This window comes from Saccopteryx bilineata, chromosome 2 (genome assembly GCF_036850765.1).
Source record: "Saccopteryx bilineata isolate mSacBil1 chromosome 2, mSacBil1_pri_phased_curated, whole genome shotgun sequence".
Lineage (NCBI taxonomy): Eukaryota > Metazoa > Chordata > Mammalia > Chiroptera > Emballonuridae > Saccopteryx > Saccopteryx bilineata.
In genome coordinates, this window is record NC_089491.1 from 358,514,748 (window position 1) to 358,532,824 (window position 18,077).

At 43.5% G+C, this 18,077-nt stretch overlaps 1 protein-coding gene and 1 non-coding gene across 3 annotated transcripts in view; one reads left to right on the forward strand and one right to left on the reverse strand.

Moving 5' to 3' along the window:
- Positions 1-18,077, forward strand: part of ZZEF1 (zinc finger ZZ-type and EF-hand domain containing 1) — a 133,237-nt gene that overhangs the window by 101,735 nt on the left and 13,425 nt on the right. The window contains exons 38-48 of one of the 2 annotated variants that reach the window (XM_066262972.1): positions 3,351-3,498; positions 5,464-5,603; positions 5,919-6,199; positions 6,929-7,103; positions 8,514-8,646; positions 9,543-9,742; positions 11,551-11,670; positions 13,088-13,279; positions 14,493-14,593; positions 16,285-16,420; positions 16,529-16,888. In XM_066262972.1, the coding sequence (XP_066119069.1) occupies positions 3,351-3,498; positions 5,464-5,603; positions 5,919-6,199; positions 6,929-7,103; positions 8,514-8,646; positions 9,543-9,742; positions 11,551-11,670; positions 13,088-13,279; positions 14,493-14,593; positions 16,285-16,420; positions 16,529-16,888 (1,986 nt within the window). The remainder of the gene's footprint in view (positions 1-3,350; positions 3,499-5,463; positions 5,604-5,918; positions 6,200-6,928; positions 7,104-8,513; positions 8,647-9,542; positions 9,743-11,550; positions 11,671-13,087; positions 13,280-14,492; positions 14,594-16,284; positions 16,421-16,528; positions 16,889-18,077) is intronic. The other variant, XM_066262973.1, reaches the window with a different exon arrangement.
- Positions 870-976, reverse strand: LOC136327855 (U6 spliceosomal RNA). The gene has a single exon (XR_010729916.1). It is a non-coding gene; the product is annotated as a U6 spliceosomal RNA (small nuclear RNA).

An 18,077-nucleotide genomic window follows, 5' to 3' on the forward strand; every position in this document is an offset into this window, starting at 1 on the left:
GCCTCCCCAAAATAAATCCCATTTAATCATGATGTATGATCTTTTTAATGTATTGCTGGATCCAGTTTGCTAATGTTTTCTTGAGAATTTTAGCATCTCTGTTCATCAGGGATTTTGGCCTATAGTTTTCTTTCTTTGTAGTGTTTTTACCTGGTTTTGGAATGAGGATAATGCTTGCCTCATAAAATGAGTTTGGACATCTTCCCTCCTCTTGAATTGTTTGGAATAGCTTGAGAAGGATAGGAGTTAGTTCTTCTTTGAATGTTTGGTAAAATTTGCCTGTGAAGCCAGGACTTGTTTGCTGGGAGTTTTTTCATAACTGTTTCCATTTCATTTATTGTAATTGGTCTGTTTAGGTTTTTTTATTCTTCCAGATTGAATTTTGGAAGATTGTATGTTTCTAGGAATTTATTCATTTTGCCTAGTCAGTAGTCAGCAAACTCATTAGTCAACAGAGCCAAATATCAACAGTACAACGATTGAAATTTCTTTTGAGAGCCAAATTTTTTAAACTTAAACTATATAGGTAGGTACATTCCTTATCAAGGTAGCACCCACATGTGGTATTTTGTGAAAGAGCCACACTCAAGGGGCCACAGAGCTGACCACTGGTAGGTAGTATAAATTTTTGGCATATAGATTCTCGTAGTATTTTCTTACAATCTTTTGTACTTCTGTGGTGTCAGTAAGTTACTTCTCCACTTTCATTTCTAATTTTACTTATTTGGGTCATCTCTCTTTTTTCTTGATGAGTCTGGTTAAAGGTTCGTCAATCTTATGTACTTTTTTAAAGAACCAGTTCTTGGTTTTATTGACCTTTTGTATTTTTTTTTTTAGCCTCTATGTCATTTATTTCCACTCTGATCTTTAAAAATATGAAGCTCTTCATGAATTTGCATGTCATCCTTGTGCAGGGGCCATGCTAATCATCTCTGTATTGTTCCAATTTTAGTATATGTGCTGCCAAAGCGAGCACTGGCTTAGTCTCTTAAGAGCTGGAGTTCCCAGCACTTTCCCCACAACAGAACTTGAATGTCCCCACTATGATTGTAATAAGGACCATATCCCATTTGGGCCCTCAGGTACAGATCACTTGTTTTTAAACTCCCTCGTGTTTCTAGCCAATTCCAGGCCCCATTAAGGGTATCTTCCTTCCCTTCCTCTCTCTAGTGACTACTTTTTGTTTTTTTGTTTTGTTTTTGTTATTGTTTTTTTTTTTTGTATCCCTCTGAAGCTGGAAACGGGGAGGCAGTCAGACAGTCTCCCGCATGCGCCCGACTGGGATCCACCTGGCACGCCCACCAGAGGGCGATGCTCTGCCCATCTGGGGCATTGCTCTGTTGCAACCAGAGCCATTCTAGCGCCTGAGGCAGAGGCCACAGAGCCATCCTAAGCACCCAGGCCAACCTTGCTCCAGTGGAGCCTTGGCTGCAGGAGGGGAAGAGAGAGACAGAGAGGAAGGAGAGGGGGAGGGGTGGAGAAGCAAATGGGCGCTTCTTCTGTGTGCCCTGGCTGGGAATTGAACCCAGGAATGCTGCACACCAGGCCGACGCTCTACCACTGAGCCAACCGGCCAGGGCCTGTTATTGTTGTTTTTGAGAGAGACAGAGAAAGACAGACAGGCAGGAAGGGAGAGAGATGAGAAGCATCAGTTCTTTGTTGTAGACCTTAGTTGTTCATTGATTGCTTTCTCCTATGTGCTTTGACCTGGGGGCTCCTTCTGAGCCAGTGACCCCTTGCTCAAGCCAGTGACCTTGGGTTCAAATCAGGTACCTTTGGGCTCAAGCCAGTGACCATGGGATCATTTCGATGATCCCACACTCAAGCCAGCAACCTCGTGGTTTTGAACCTAGGACCTTATCATCCCAGGCTGATGCTCTATACACTGCGCCATCACCTGGTCAGGCTACTTTTTGTTTTAAATAACCAAGAAACTAACATCAGCCAGAGGCATCAACCAAGGGATTTTATCTATAAGGGCCTCGGGCCAGTAATGAGACACCCTTGGGTGCCACTTGGGAGTCCTATGACAACAGGAAAGATCAGGAGTAAAATGATTATCCAGAACTTTGGAGTTATATTGTTTTCACAAGGTGCCACATGGTACAGAGAATATGGGTGTTGGAGGTCTTTTCAAAGGGGACATTTTACAAGGCAAATGGTCTGCCCAGTCCCCTTTTATGACAATCTGGTTTTTTTGTTTGTTTTTGTTTTTGCAAGAAAGAGAGAAAGAGACAGGAAGGGACAGATGAGAAGCATCAACTCATAGTTGTGGCACCTTAGTTGTTTATTGATTACTTCTCATATGTGCCTTGACAGGGGTGGGGACTACAGCTGAGTGAGTGACCCCTTTCTCAAGCCAGTGACCTTGGGCTCAGCAGCTACCTTTGGGCTAAACCTGTAACCATGGGATCATTTTGATGATCCCATGCTCAAGGCAGCAACCTCGCAGTTTTGAACCTGGGACCTTAGCATCCTAGGCAGATTCTCTATCCACTGCACCACCACCAGTCAAGGACAATCTTAATAACCACTTTTCTTAGGAGGGTATTGAGTGTAGTATTGATTTTGAGGTTCCAATATCCAGAGAGGGGCTGGTAAGTGGCTGCCAAAGGGAAATGTCAGGCTCTTCTCATGAGGGTTTGGTGTACAAAACTTCACCTTTGCGTTCAAAGTGTCCTGCCTTCCCTGACTTCTTGGAGCTGGGGTTCCTTCACCATGCACAGTAGGCTTCCTGTGTGATCTGCTCTTCATGTATAAACCTGTGATGACAGGAAAAAGCATCCTGAGGGCCCAGGTAGTGCAAGTGGTTTTGGGGTGATGCTGAGTGGGTCCTGAAGAAATTCAGGCTGAGGGCTGTCACCTTGCTAATCTAGGCAGCTAAGCACCAGACTTCTGAGCCCAGAAAACCCTTGCAGCTCTTCTGAGGGCCGCCTTGACAAGTCTTGTTGCCGAAATGAAATTCTCAATAGTGTCAATCAGTTTAGTATGCCAGAAGGAAATTCACACCTTTGTTTCTTCCTTCATCCCAAGAGGAGAACTTTTCATACTTGGCTTCTAAAAGCCAAATAGAATGTACTATGGATTTTAATAGAGCCACTGCTCATGTGACTGTAGGCTCTGACTGCGGGCCATTTGGAAGATGTTTGATGGGATGTGATGCAGTGATTACTGTCTTAGAGTATGGATTTATCATTAGAAATGAAGGACATTTTCTAATGGAATTTAGAAGTATTTTAGTCTGTGAAGACTGATTGGTTAATGATTTTAAGTGTTGTGTTATAATATTAATGAGCAAACTTTTGTAATAAGAAACCTCAATTCTTTCACACTCACCATTTTGTTTTTAGGGAAAGAGTGGTCATAAGGAAGCCACACCTTCGGATTGCAAGCAGATAAATAAAGCGGATGAAAGTGTGTCATTAACGAAGGATTCTTTATGCCAGACCCAAATCTCAGACTCACCTGCAGATGCCAGCACACCTGCCGGCCTTTCAGGTAAAGACTATGTGACTGTTCCCTTGACCTCTCTCATCTTGAAATGCACACATACTCATCCCTGAGCTCTTGGTTGCACAATTTAAAATTGGCTGGCACTGACCTGTGGTGGCGCAATGGATAAAGCATTGACCTGGAACACTAAGGTTGCTGGTTTGAAACCCTAGGCTTGGCTGGTCAAGGAACATATGGGAGTCGATGCTTCTGCCCCCCCCCCCTTTATATTCTCCCTCTATGTCTTTCTCCCTCTCTCTCTCTCTCTCTCTCTCTCTTTCTCCCTCCCTCTCTCTAAAATGAATAAATAAAATAAAAATAAAGTTAATAAAATTGGCTAGCAAACTAAAGGTGCATTATTCCTTAGTTCTGTGTCAAATGGTACTGATAATATTTATATTTTGAAAGTCATCTTTCCTTCGCTTTGCCTGCTTTCTACCTTGTTTATTTCCTAATTTACTGAGTGCCTTCTGTGTGCCATGCACTGTGGAAGACCCTGGTGATGAAACAGGGGCCAAGTCAGACAGACAGACACGTAGCTCCTGCCCTCCTGGAGCTTAGTCTGGGAGGGTTTAAGACAAAGGTGCAGGTAACTGTAATTTGAGGTGGAATGTGATTCTGTTCAGAAGAGAGGGGTAAGTGGTATTAACAGTGGCTGGTATCTAACTGGAACAGGTTGTATTCATATAAAGCCTTTAAAGGAAGGGCTTCGGGGGACTCTGAAAGTGCTAGGATCTGCTGTGGGGAAGGGCATTCAGAGCCGAAAGAACATGATCAAAGGCCCCTGGGTGGAAAACCCCCAGACAAATACAGAAGAGACATCCCTTAGCAGGTGTGTCGGGATGGAGGGGAGCGCTGGAGAGGTCCGTGTGCTGGGGAGGCTTCACACATCCTCCTAGAGATAGCAGTGGCAAGGTCAGAGCTGTGTTGTGGGAAAATTGATGAGCTGGAGATGGAGGTGTTGTGGGCTCATCTTCTGGCAGCTTAGGGAGGCAGGGGTGAGCTCCTGGTATCCTGTCCTGTCTTTGGGGCCAGCTCTCAGAAGGGACTGATGCTTATCTCTGCAGTGTATATAATTCTAAGTTCCAGAAAACAGCCTGACAATCCATGTCAGTCCAGGTCATCAAAGTCCCATGTTAGCCCAGGTCATCAAAGTCGACTCTAGTCTGATTCCACTGAGGATCAGCATCCTGGTTCACATATAGCTTCTTCAGTCATCAAGTATTGATTGAGGACCTGCCATGTTCCAGTAACATTTCTAGGTATCTGTACACATCTCTAAAACACACACACACACACACAGAAAGAAAGAAAGAAAAAGGAAAGGAAGACAGACAATGCACAGTAATAGTAATGACATAGTATGTTAAACAGTAGTTAAATACTGTGAGTACAGAAGAGCAGGGTCAGGGGAATGGCGGTTACAGAGGGATGGGAGAAAGAGTGGGAAGGCTCTATATTTAATATCAGGGGTCCCCAAACTTTTTACACAGGGGACCAGTTCACTGTCCCTCAGACCGGTGGAGGGCCGGACTATAAAAAAAACTATGAACAAATCCCTATGCACACTGCACATATCTTATTTTAAAGTAAAAAAACAAAACGGGAACAAATACAATATTTAAAATAAAGAACTAGTAAATTTAAATCAACAAACTGACCAGTATTTCAATGGGAACTATGCTCCTCTCACTGACCACCAATGAAAGAGGTGCCCCTTCCGGAAGTGTGGTGGGAGCCGGATAGATGGCCTCAGGGGGCCGCATGCGGCCCGCAGGCCGTAGTTTGGGGACCCCTGTTTAATATGGTAGTCAGGGTAGGCCTCCTTGAGCAGACATGTTTAGCAATAGGTTTTAAAGTCCAAGCTTTGTTCTTTAGTGGCACAGTGAAGGACAGTGCAGTGGCTTACTTGCCTCATTGTACATATAGAGAAGCTGGAAAAATCTAAAAGTTTGGTATTTTACAACTCAGATGCTGAAAATTTAGAAGTGTCATCTCAGAAGCCCACCGAGGAAAAGGCAGTTACTCCAAGCCCTGAGCAGGTGTTTGCTGAGTGTTCACAGAAGAGGATTTTGGGATTACTGGCAGCCATGTTACCTCCCTTAAAGTCGGTAAGAGGCCAATGGCATTTTCTTTTAAAAAGAGAGGTGGTGTTATACATAGAAAAAGAAGTTTTTGTAAACCATATACTGAAGCTAACTGTTAATAGCAGTCATCTGTGTATCCCTGAGGGTAGGATTATAAATTAGAAGTAGGATTATAAGAGGATACCTGGGAATGTTTATTTTACAATTGATTGCATGTAAGCTATTTGAGAAAAACACTGAGTAATTCCTTTGACCCTAGGCCAGCTGAAAATAAAACATGAGGGAATGGAGTCTTTAATTGGTGTTTTTGTATTGAACTGATTTTTCTCCCTCTTTTAGCAGGATCCCACAGTCCCCCTGATAGACCTGGAGCACGTCCTCCCACTCATGTTTCAGGTTGTCATCTCAAACGCCGGCCACCTAAATGAAACCTACCACCTCACCCTAGGTCTTCTTGGCCAGTTAATCATCCGCCTTTTACCATCAGAAGTAGATGCAGCAGTGATCAAGGTCCTCTCAGCCAAACACAACCTGTTTGCTGCAGGGGACAATTCTATTGTGCCAGATGGCTGGAAAACCACCCATCTGCTCTTCAGCCTGGGAGCTGTGTGTCTGGACAGGTAGCTACCCCCTCTCTACTTCTACCTGGGTATTCATTTCTTTAGGTCAATGGTCTGCTTATTGATTGATTTCAGTGTGCTTCAGTGCTGTTGTCTGGGAATCTGTGGTGGAAATAGAATTAGTTTTATTGGCAATGCTGTCAGTAGACATTAAACTATGCTTAAAACCCACATTCAAACAGCTGTGCAGTCTGGGCCCTGTCTGCTGATTCAACTCTCTGGGTGGTTTTTCCCTGAGAGCAGTAAGTATAGGTTTTGGAGTTGAAGAAAATAGATCTGTTTTCATTATAAAAGTAATGATCATAATACCAAATTTGTAAAACAGAAATGAAGAATAAAGATCACCCTGGCTTATACCCATATTAATGCATCTGATGCTATTTTAATATATTCCTTCCAACAACAACAAAAAAAGAAGGAAAACTAAATTAAAATAAAAATATATATATTTCCTTCCAAGCTTTTTTCTGTCATAAATGTACACAAGCTCAACATGTGTGTAACTTTTTATAGAGATTTTTTAAAATGTAGGCTGAATTTATATACAAGTAACATCTTGATTTTTATTCCCCACTTACCATTATATGGAAAGCATCATTCTGGTAATTTTTAAATAACTAATGAACAGCTCTTTGGCATGCTTCTGGGTTTGCCCTGGAGTGTAGTGAGCTTTGCTGGGTTGAGCTTGGATCCTGTGCATAACCACCTAATGGAGCTTTTGCCTTCCAGCCGGGTGGGTTTGGACTGGGCATGCTCCATGGCAGAGATCCTGCGGTCACTCAACAGTGCCCCGTTGTGGCGTGACGTCATTGCCACCTTCACTGACCACTGCATCAAGCAGTTGCCCTTCCAGCTGAAGCACACCAACATCTTCACCCTGCTGGTGCTGGTCGGCTTCCCCCAGGTACATCACTCTGTGGGCCTGGCCACCTCTTTCGGTCTTCATCATACACATCAAAGTCTCTATAGCATATATCTTTGGAATTTTTTTCCCCTCAGTTATATAATTTGCTTGTATAATACTGATATAGTTTCAAGATTATGGGATGGTTTGTTTAGCTTGCTTTTTTTTTTGTATTTTTCCGAAGCTGGAAACGGGGAGAGACAGTCAGTCAGACTCCCGCATGTGCCCGACTGGGATCCACCCGGCACGCCCACCAGGGGCGACGCGCAGAGCCGCCACTCTAGCGCCTGGGGCAGAGGCCAAGGAGCCATCCCCAGCGCCTGGGCTATCTTTGCTCCAATGGAGTCTCGGCTGCGGGAGGGGAAGAGAGAAACAGAGAGGAAGGAGAGGGGGAGGGGTGGAGAAGCAGATGGGCGCTTCTCCTGTGTGCCCTGACCGGGAATCGAACCCGGGACTTCTGCATACCAGGCCGACGCTGTACCACTGAGCCAGTTGGCCAGGGCCTTTTTTTTTCTTTTTTACACACACAAGAGAGAGGGACAGACAGGGAGACACGCTAGAAGGGAGAAAGATGAGAAGCATCAATTTTTCATTGCAGCATCTTAGTTGTTCATTAATGGCTTTCTTATATGTACGTTGTCTCAGAGGGGCTCCAGCAGAACAAGTGACCCCTTGCTCAAGCCAGCGACCATGGGGTCGTGTTTATGATCCCATGCTTAAGCCAGCGACCTTTGGGTTTCGAACCTGTATCCTCAACATCCCAGGCCAACGCTCTATCCACTGCGCCACCACTTAGTCAGGCTTAACTTGCATTTTCAACAATTTAGTTATTTGATTCATTTTGTTAGCCAGTAGTTGGCTTTGAATAATAGTAACTGTAATATAGTAAATTACAAAGCACTTCAGAATACAATTGTTTTTCACTTTGGCATTCATCCTGATCTCATTTTTAATCTTTATATCTCTCAACTGGTTGGGACAAAGAGGATTTGAAATCATGGCTTCTTCATTCAGCAAAACACTTAAACTAGTTCTGTGCCAGGCCTCTGTCGGGCTCTGGCCTTGGAGAGGAGAAGAACCCTATCCCTGAGTGCTTGTTGAAGTCAGAGGCACAAGCAGAAGGTGCTGGACTGTTGTCTTACTGAGTACTCTTTCCTGTCTCTCTGTGCTATTTTTTTATTATTATTCATTTTAGAGAGGGGAGAAGGTGAGAGAGAGAGAGAGAGAGAGAGAGAGAAGAGGGGGAGGAACAGGAAGCATCAACTCCCATATGTGCCTTGACTGGGCAAGCCTAGGGTTTTGAACCAGTGACCTCAGTGTTCCAGGTCGATGCTTTATCTACTGCACCCCACAGGTCAGGCTCTGTGTGCTATTAAGTTGTTTTTTCTGTCTCTCTCTTTCATGTTCTAGGTTCTCTGTGTGGGGACCCGCTGTGTTTATATGGATAATGCCAATGAGCCACATAATGTGATCATCTTGAAGCACTTTACTGAGAAAAACAGGGCTGTGATTGTTGATGTCAAAACCCGGAAAAGGAAAACAGGTCCCAAGCATAATTATTTCTTTTAAAAATGGGAGAAAGCTGTCTCACCTCTGCATATTCTGAAATCAATGAAGATACCTTGGTTCTTGCTGCTGTGTGTGGTTTATTTACAAAACAAGTTACGGATCCCTGAGCTTCTTTTTCCTTCTTTGAAACAATGATTATTGGGATAAATTTGAAGGCCCTCTCTACCTCCCTTCTCCCTTCCCTTTTCCTTCCCTCTCCCTTCCTTCTTCCTCTATCCTGTCACCCTCTCTCTCCCTTCTTTGTGGCATTCTACCCCATAAATTTTAGTTGCTTTGATTTCCTGAACACTAACCTCTGTCTCCTCAATTCATTGAGCTGCTGGACTCTGCTTGCATTTTTACTACCTGCTCTGCAGCCTAGAAATTATCTCCAGATAATGAGAGCTACTGGAGGGCTCGCGTGGTTTATACCCCTTCTCTCAGGGATCATAGTCCTGTACCACATGTTGTCCAGTGTCTGCAAACCATTGTTTCATAAATTTTTAGTGTTCTGATTGTTTGAGGTAGAAGAGTAAATTTGATCCCTCTTTCTTAGTCTTGCTTAAAAGTGGAAGTCTCTCGTGTACTGCATTTAAGAACTTTCTTTAACCACCTTTATCTTATTTTTGGAGAAACTTGTTTGTGCACAGTAGTAGGAATGTGAATTTCCTCTTTCAGTTGCATGGTGACTAGGTGGCCCAGTACCATCTTTGCACTTACCTGCAAGCTGGGCTTAAAAATATTGGCTAAGTTTGAAGACAGGAGATTTGTGTTTTGGGGGTTGTGGTTCTTGCTTCAGCAAGGCACATTATTGAGGAAGAAACTTATAGCTGCAGGAGGCATTAACTGTACTTTTGGTGCCTTCTTTTCCCACCTGACATCATCCTGCAGTGAAGGACTACCAGCTGGTCCAGAAAGGAGGAGGACAGGAATGCAGTGACTCTCAGACCCAGCTGAGCCAATATTCCCAGCACTTTGCCTTTATCGCCAGTCACCTTCTGCAGACCAGCATGGACAGCCACTGTCCTGAGGCAGTGGAAGCAACTTGGGTCCTGTCCCTGGCCCTCAAAGGATTATATAAAACACTAAAGGTAATGGTGAACCTCTCCCATTTGCTACCTAATCTGGCTATGATTTAACATCTACAGGGCATTAACTAGAAGGAAATACCATCTAATTTCAATGGATGCTTAACCATAAGATTCTGATTATTTTAAGAAATGGTTGGGGCCTTGCACAAGAATAACTTTAAAGAAGAAACATAATTTTCTTGATAATTGGTTTTCTGTAGTACTGTTTTATGGAACCAGGCACTACTGCCTAATGGGCACATAACCTTGGAAGATTAAAAGAAAAATGAACCATAAAAATGAGACTAAGAGACATGGACAAGAGTGTGGTGGTTACCAAGGGTGGGGGGGGAGGGAGGACATGGGAGGGAGGGAGGGAGAGAGTTAAGGGGAGGGGGAGGGGCACAGAGAACTAGATAGAGGGTGACGGAGGACAATCTGACTTTGGGCGAGGGGTTTGCAACATAATTTGATGACAAAATAACCTAGACATGTTTTCTTTGAATATATGTACCCTGATTTATTAATGTCATCCCATTACCATTAATAAAAATTTATTAAAAAAAAAAAAAAGAAAAAAAAAAGAAAAATGAACCAAATGTTTTCTCACTTCCCTTGGAACCACAGCTCTTTCTGGTTCATCATCAGAAAAGATGAAGGAAAAAGACAGGGGCTAGCATCCTACAGGGTCTTTAGCAGTAGGTTTGTCCGTTGGGGAGGGAGGAGGCAGACAGGTTAGAGCTGGGCGATGACTGGTGTGGGGATGAGAAGCCTTAGCTTATGGGAACTCAGTTCTTCTGCTCTCTGAGGGGCATGAATGGGGAGGAAGGGATCACTTTCAGTATGGCCTTCCCAGCAGAACTAGTCATAAAAGAAGGATATCATCTGAAAAGTGTGTAAGTTACTTGACTTTGGCAGCACTGGCGAGGAGGCATGGAAAGTATCAAGCACCACAGTGAGGCCAGACTAGATGGCATTTCTGCTCTGGTCCAGCCCTGAGTTTGTAGTTTTAGGATTGACACTACACATCCGCTATTTGTTGATATCATGGCATTTACCACAACCTGCTATGGTTTTGGTTGTTTACATTATAGTAGGTAAGAGAAAATAAACTTCCTGAGGGCACAAACCATTTCTGTCTTTGAATCCTTTATTCTGTGAAGGTTTTGAGCACCAAGTGCCAGATGGAACTGAGTATGTAGTTTTGAACTAGAAAGCAGGTCCCTGCTTTTATGGAGCTTACAGTCTAAATTGTAAGCGAGACAGCAAGAAGCCTGCAAGGAAAACTATCATGAGTCAGAAAAAGCCTTTCTGAGAAGATAAAATTTGAGGTGATAGATAAGGAGTCTAGGCAGAGCATTGCATTCTGGGAGAGTAACAAACTCCAGGAACAGGCATGGTTGTCAGGGAGCAGAAAGAACACCTCCAGGGATTCAGGATAGTGTAGAAGAACCAGACTGGACTACAGAAGCAGGCAGGGAGCCTGTAGGACCTTGTCAACCATGACTAGGAACTTGGATTTTAGTTTAAAGAGCAGTGTGAAGCTTTTGGAAGGTAGCAAATAGATGAGGAACGTAAAACCACTGTTCTTAGCAGCATAGGACTTAGCACATAGAAGGTACTAGGTTTCAGAAATATTTGTTGAGTGAATGAACAGATATAGGTTATGGCTAATGTTCAGAGTTTTACCCTTCCTGCTGACTCCTCACTTAAGGGTGACCTTGGGCCACTGGCTGAGACCAGTTTCTGAAGGAGGCTTGTTTCTCCCTAGTAACCCTTACCTTCCTCATTCTGAGGCAGTTGTAAAGCATTCTTTTTCTGTTCGGCAGACTCATGATTTTGAAGAGACCCATGCTACCTTCTTTCAGACTGATTTGCTGAAGCTGCTGGTGAAAAGGTGCAGCAAAGGGACTGGCTTCAGTAAAACGTGGCTGCTCCGGGACCTGGAAGTAAGGGATAAAGGTGGCCCCTCCTGCTGCTAACTGGTGCAGATTTGCCAGCCTGGGAGTTAGGCTCATCGGATAGTTATAGTTCTTCTTGTGCACTCTCATTCTTCAGTTGTCAAAACTGTCTTACCTTCCCTTTTGGAAATAGGAATATGATACCTGTCCTCCCTTGTCAGGGAAAATGAATTTTTTGTTTGTTCAAAGGACACTGGAATAGAAGTACTTTATGGAAACATTATGTCATGATAATAAAGTGTTCCCTTGAATTATTATTTCCCTTTAAAGTTCCTTTGAGCTAAAATCAGTTTCTAAATCTGTCGTCACTTTTATTTTTGTAGGATGCTAGTTGATAACTCTCATTCTATTACTATCCCCATAGGCCTTAGATTGTTCTTAATAGAACATGGTTCGCTGTGGAGTTTCTGTACCAAGTGCCAGCTTCAGGTCCAGGAAGGGCTGCTGCTCTTTGGGAGTGCTCAGCCGGCCTTTCTCAGTCCCACAGAGGCCTGCACTTGAAGAAACAGCTCGCAGTTGAAACAGAGGATTTGGTTAGGTTTTCAGAAAATATACTGAAACATATTAATTGATAACCTGGAGAAGATTTGAGCTCTTGTTCTTAGGGAATATTTTAAATTAAATGTTTTTATTATTCCAGTAATAGAATCACATTGCAGAAAATTCAAAAAAAAGAAAGAAAAACTCAATTTTACCCCCCAAACACAGCTACCATTAGTATTTTGTGTATTTCTTTATTCGGTTTTTTCTTCTGTATCTGTAATAGGTAGATCGATAGATAGATTGATGATTTAGGTTGCACAATTAGCATGTATTCAGATAAATTGAGGTAACCTGATAACCATTTTTCTAATTTGTTAGTTTTCATAACCATCATTTTTAATGGTTCCATATGATGTGTACAGGTGTTTCAATTTTTTGCCATCATTAATGCTTCATGAATATAACTTTTTATGTATTTTACATTATTCCTCAAAGATGAGTTACTGGGTCAGAGACTACGAACATTTTTATAGTTCGTTAGGTAAATAATTCACCTTCTTATATCATATGCAACCATTAAAAATTGTGGTTATAAAAACTAGCAACTTAGAAAAATGTGTATCAGGTGATCTCAGTTCACCAAAATGCATTCTAAAAGGATAGTATCAATTTAAACTATCAGGGACAAAGTTAATAAACACAAAGTTCTCTTATAGTTTTAGTTAGCATTTATTTGATTACAAGTACAATTGAACATGTTTTCATGTTTCTTTACTAATTTTCTATTCTTTTTTGTGAACTCTGACATCTTTTAAAAAGTTAAGTCAAATAGTTTCTACCCCTTGAGGGTTAAAGATATGTGTAATCGTCTTACCTACTAAACACTCACTTTCCTGCCCTGCATAAATTTCTTTCTATGTAGATTTTGTCCATCATGCTATACTCCTCAAAAAAGGAGATCAACACCTTGGCCGAGCGTGGAGACTTGGAGCTAGATGAACGAGTGGACCAAGAGGAGGAGGTGGAACGGTCAGTCAGCAGCCCAAGTGAGCCAGAGCAGAAGAAACTAGACCCTCTCGAAAGCCTGGATGAGCCTACCAGAATTTGTTTCTTGGTATGTTCTTGGGTCATGGTGTGGGCAGAGAAATAGAATTTAAGGAATGGATTCTTTTTGGCTTGGATCATGGTTTTACCCTCCACATGAAAATGCTTCAGTCTGATGTCCTGAAAATTTACTTCATAAAGAATTAATCTGTCTGACCATGCGGTGGCGCAGTGGATAGAGCATCAGACTGGGACGCAGAGGACCCAGGTTTGAAAACCCAAGGTCGCTGCTTGAGTGTGGGCTCATTCAGTTTGAACCCATGCTCACCAGCTTGAGTGCGGGGTCACTGGCTTGAGCAAGGGTTCACCTGCTCTGCTGTAGCCCCTTGGTCAAGACCATATGAGAAAGCAGTCAGTGAACAACTAAGGTGCCATAACAAAGAATTGATGCTTCTCATCTCTCCCTTCCTGTCTGTCTGACCCTATCTGTCCCTATATGTCCTTCCCTCTGTCTCTGTCACACACACATACACACACACACACACACACACACACACAAAAGAATCGATCTGTATTGTACAGCACGGATTCTGAAGAATGGAAAGGCCCTTACCATAGTAGTTCTTAATGTTTTTGGTTCATGGACCCAAAGGCTTTAGATCTTTTCTCCTATAAACTACACATTCAAATATACATGTAAAATCTGGCATGTAATTTCCAGGCCCATCCATAAATCCCCAAATCAGTTTCTCAGACATACTGTTTTACTTTCCCTGGATAATCCACTGTTCCTCAGATTGATATGAACATGGGTGAGGGCTTGAGCTCAAAGGGTCTAACTATATGAAGTGTAAACAGTATGGGATGGATGTCAGAAAAACAAGTAGAGTTTTTTAAAAAAAAAATTAGAAGAAAGTACAATATACTTAGATTTATGTGCCAGTTGTCTAACTTGAGTGTGAGGTAGCTACAGAGAAGCTAGCAATGAATATAGTGTGGTGGATAATTATTGACTATTAGGGTTGCATTCTGTTATCATATTTCTTTTGGTGCTTCTATGTTTTATATTTTTCCTTTGAATTTAGAATAGTAATGCAAATTTTACAATCCATGTTTTAGGGCTTATAATTTTATATGCTTTAGTTCCTCATATGATGTTCTTAAATTATAACCTGTGCTAACTGGATAAAATAATTATTTTATCACTTTTGAGTTTAGATTATGGATAATATGTTAGAGCACATTACATTGTCTCTCTACCACTTCCTCTCCATGGCCTGCAGATGGCTCACGATGCCCTCAATGCCCCTCTGCACATCCTCCGGGCCATATACGAACTGCAGATGAAAAGGACGGATTCCTTCTTCCTGGAAGTTCAGAAAAGGTAAGGGGCATTTAGATGCAGCTGAAATGTAGTGAGTATGAGAACACGTGAGGGCAGAACGTTATTAATCTCCTCAACTAGAGCTGGAGAAAAACTCCTGATAGGCCAAGAAGCAGGAGTGGAACTGGCTTTTAGTTCTTTATAAGCTGATGTGAAAATTGGCTGTACTGCCTGGCCAAGTGGTGGCGCAGGGATAGAGCATCAGCCTGGGACGCAGAGGACCCAGGTTCGAAACCGGGAGGTCACCAGCTTGAATGCAAGCTCACCAGCTTGAGCATGGGGTGGCTGGCTTGGGAATGGGATCATAGACATGACCCCATGGTCACTGGCTTGAGCCCAAAGATCACTGGCTTGAACAAGGGGTCACTTGCTCTGCTGTAGCCCCCAGTCAAGGCACATATGAGAACGCAATTGTTGAACAACTAAGATACCACAACAAAGACTTGATGCTTCTCATCTCTCTCCCTTCCTGTCTGTCCCTATCTGTCCTTCTCTCTGACTCTCTCTGTCAAAAAAAAAAAAAAATTGGCTGTGATATACTGCATGGATCATCTTGAATTGTGTTGTATGTTCCTTTGGAAAAACTTACATTTACAGTTTGCTTCTTAGAGTAAACTCATTATGGATGTAGAAATGGAGACAGATACCAAGGTTTCTCTTGTATATTAGTCATCCCAGGGAGCAAGCAATGCAGAGTGGATGCAGAGCCTTCTTTTCAAAAGTGTTATTTTGTTTGTTTATTACTTTACCACTGCATATTCATGTATTTTCTTCAAGAATTATTATAAAATTAACAATATTTCCTTTCTCTTGGACAGGAAATTCAGAGCGAGTTCTTGGGCCCAGCTTTTAAATTTATGTAGAACTTTAGCTATCTGCAACTAATATCCTCTATCCCCATATCCTAGTTTTGACTTCCTATTCTAATTTATATCCAATTCCAATTTGATGTTTTATTTTTTATTTCGTATTTCTATTTTCCCGTACATATTTCTTATATATTCTCTCAAATCCTCTGTGAGATGAAGCAGAATTGCATCAGTTAGGGCACAGCCTAATAAGCTGCTGTAACTAAGAAACTCAGAAATGTCATGGGTCAAGGAAGATAGAATTTGTTTTTCCTCTGAGGGAACAGTCTAGGGGTAGACAGCAGTCCAGGGTGAGTGGGCAGCTCTCTTCCACAAACTGACCCACTTTGGTCTCATCTGTGTGGTCAGAGCTGACTCACTCACACCACCTCTCTGTTCCAGTGCAGAGGAGAGGGGGAAATGGGGAAGGGAACGCCTCCTTAGTGCACTTGTCTGAGGGTGGGTTTTAGAAGTGGCACATATGACCTCCCTAGCCTCCCATTGGTAAGAACCTAAGTTCTAGCTGCAAGGGGGCTGGGAACCATGTCTCTTGCTGGCTGATTTTGTATCTTGCTAAAACTTCAGGGAACTTTGTTCTAAAAGAAAGGAGGGATGGATCCTGAGGGACAATTTGCATTCTCTGCCACAAGGCATATATGTGCACATCTGTGTGCATGAGTATAAATGAACTGTGAATCTAGCTTGCAAAATATGGAAAGTAACAGTGTAATTGTAAAGTAATGGAAATAACTCTGATCAACATTTCTGACAAGTTTCACTGCAGGTTAAACTCTTGCCTTGCTAGATAACTTAAATACTCAACTCTGTGTTTCTTCTTTCAAGATTTGATGGCGATGAGCTCACCACAGATGAAAGGATACGGACGCTGGCTCAGAAGTGGCAGCCCAGTAGGAGTCTGAGACTGGATGAGCAGAGTGCCAAAGCCGTGGATACAGACATGATTATCTTACCGTGCTTGGTATGTCGCCTCCACCTTGGAAACAAAATGTCTGTCCCTGACTCCCACCCTACCCCCAATTGTGAGAAGGGTAGGCCTCTGTAATGGTGGTGGTCTTTGGGTTTGCAGTCCCGGCCCACACTCTGCGACAAGGCCACAGCTGAATCCAACCCCGTGACCCAGAAGCTGATCTCCAGCACAGAGAGTGAACTGCAGCAGAGCTACGCCAAGCAGCGCCGTAGCAAGAGCGCCACCCTCCTGCACAAGGAGCTGAACTGCAAGAGCAAGAGGGCTGTCCGGGACTACCTTTTCCGTGTGAATGAGGCCACAGCCATCCTGTATGCCCGCCATGTGCTCGCATCCTTGCTCGCTGAGTGGCCTAGGCACGTGCCAGTGAGTGAGGACATCCTGGAGCTAAGTGGCCCTGCCCATATGACCTACATTTTTGATATGTTCATGCAGCTGGAAGAAAAGCACCGGTGGGAGAAGGTAATTGAGCAGGCCAAGCTGGTCACTTCTCCCACTTGCTCCTCCTCTGTCCCTTCCCCACCCCCACCCCCACCCCCAGTGTTTGAACAAAATTTCTCTAGCAAGTGCCTTTGGGAGTGAGCTTACCTGTGTGGCTTTAGGACTTCGAGACAGGTGTGAATGCAACACAGGCAGGATAGGGTCACTGTTGAACTTTCCCAAGTACTGGCCTAGAGCTGAGTTCACAGCCTTAGGACAGACTTGGTGCTCGGAATAATGACCCCATGAAACCTGTCTTTGCAGTTCTTCCTTTTTGTTTTCACACTTTGGAATCTAACTCTTTTTGTTAGCCTGTCTCTTCTTGTGTCCCCCAGCATCTCACTTAGTGTGAAGCCCAGGGGACAGGATTAATTACAACTCTGATTCCCTGTTTCCATAATACAGGAAGACTTCCAGGATGGTTTGTGTCTTCTCTTTTCAACCATCTTTCCTAAAATGTCTACCTCAGGTCAGATACTGTGCCAGCACTTACACTTGTGTTGCATTGCAATCCAGAGGTGAAGAAATCAAGCTGGGAGGCTTCTGCAAGGCTTCCCGCTTCCGGGCAGCAGACATGGGGCTCATCTGGGTCTGCAGTCTCTTAAATCCAATGCTCTGATTTTAGGTTCAGTTTTGACAGGTAGAGGCCATTTTTTATTTTATTTTATTTTTTTTATTTTTATTTGTTTTTGTATTTTTCTGAAGCTGGAAACGGGGAGGCAGTCAGACAGACTCCCGCATGAGCCCGACCGGGATCCACCCGGCACGCCCACCAGGGGGCGATGCTCTGCCTATGCGTGGCGTCGCTCTATCGCGACCAGAGCCACTCTAGCGCCTGGGGCAGAGGACAAGGAGCCATCCCCAGCGCCCAGGCCATCTTTTGCTCCAGTGGAGCCTTGGCTGCAGGAGGGGAAGAGAGAGACAGAGAGGAAGGAGGGGGGGGGGTGTGGAGAAGCAGACCCCCTGTGTGCCCTGGCCGGGAATCGAACCCAGGACTTCCGCACGCCAGGCCGACGCTCTACCACTGAGCCAACCGGCCAGGGCCTATTTTCTTTTTAAATTAAATCTTCAACTTGGTCTTTTAAAGCAGTGCTGGGTTAGCTATCTTTCACAGGTCTCGAAGCATCTCTTCTACCTCCTACTGTGTAGACATGAAGGATCCACATAGCAG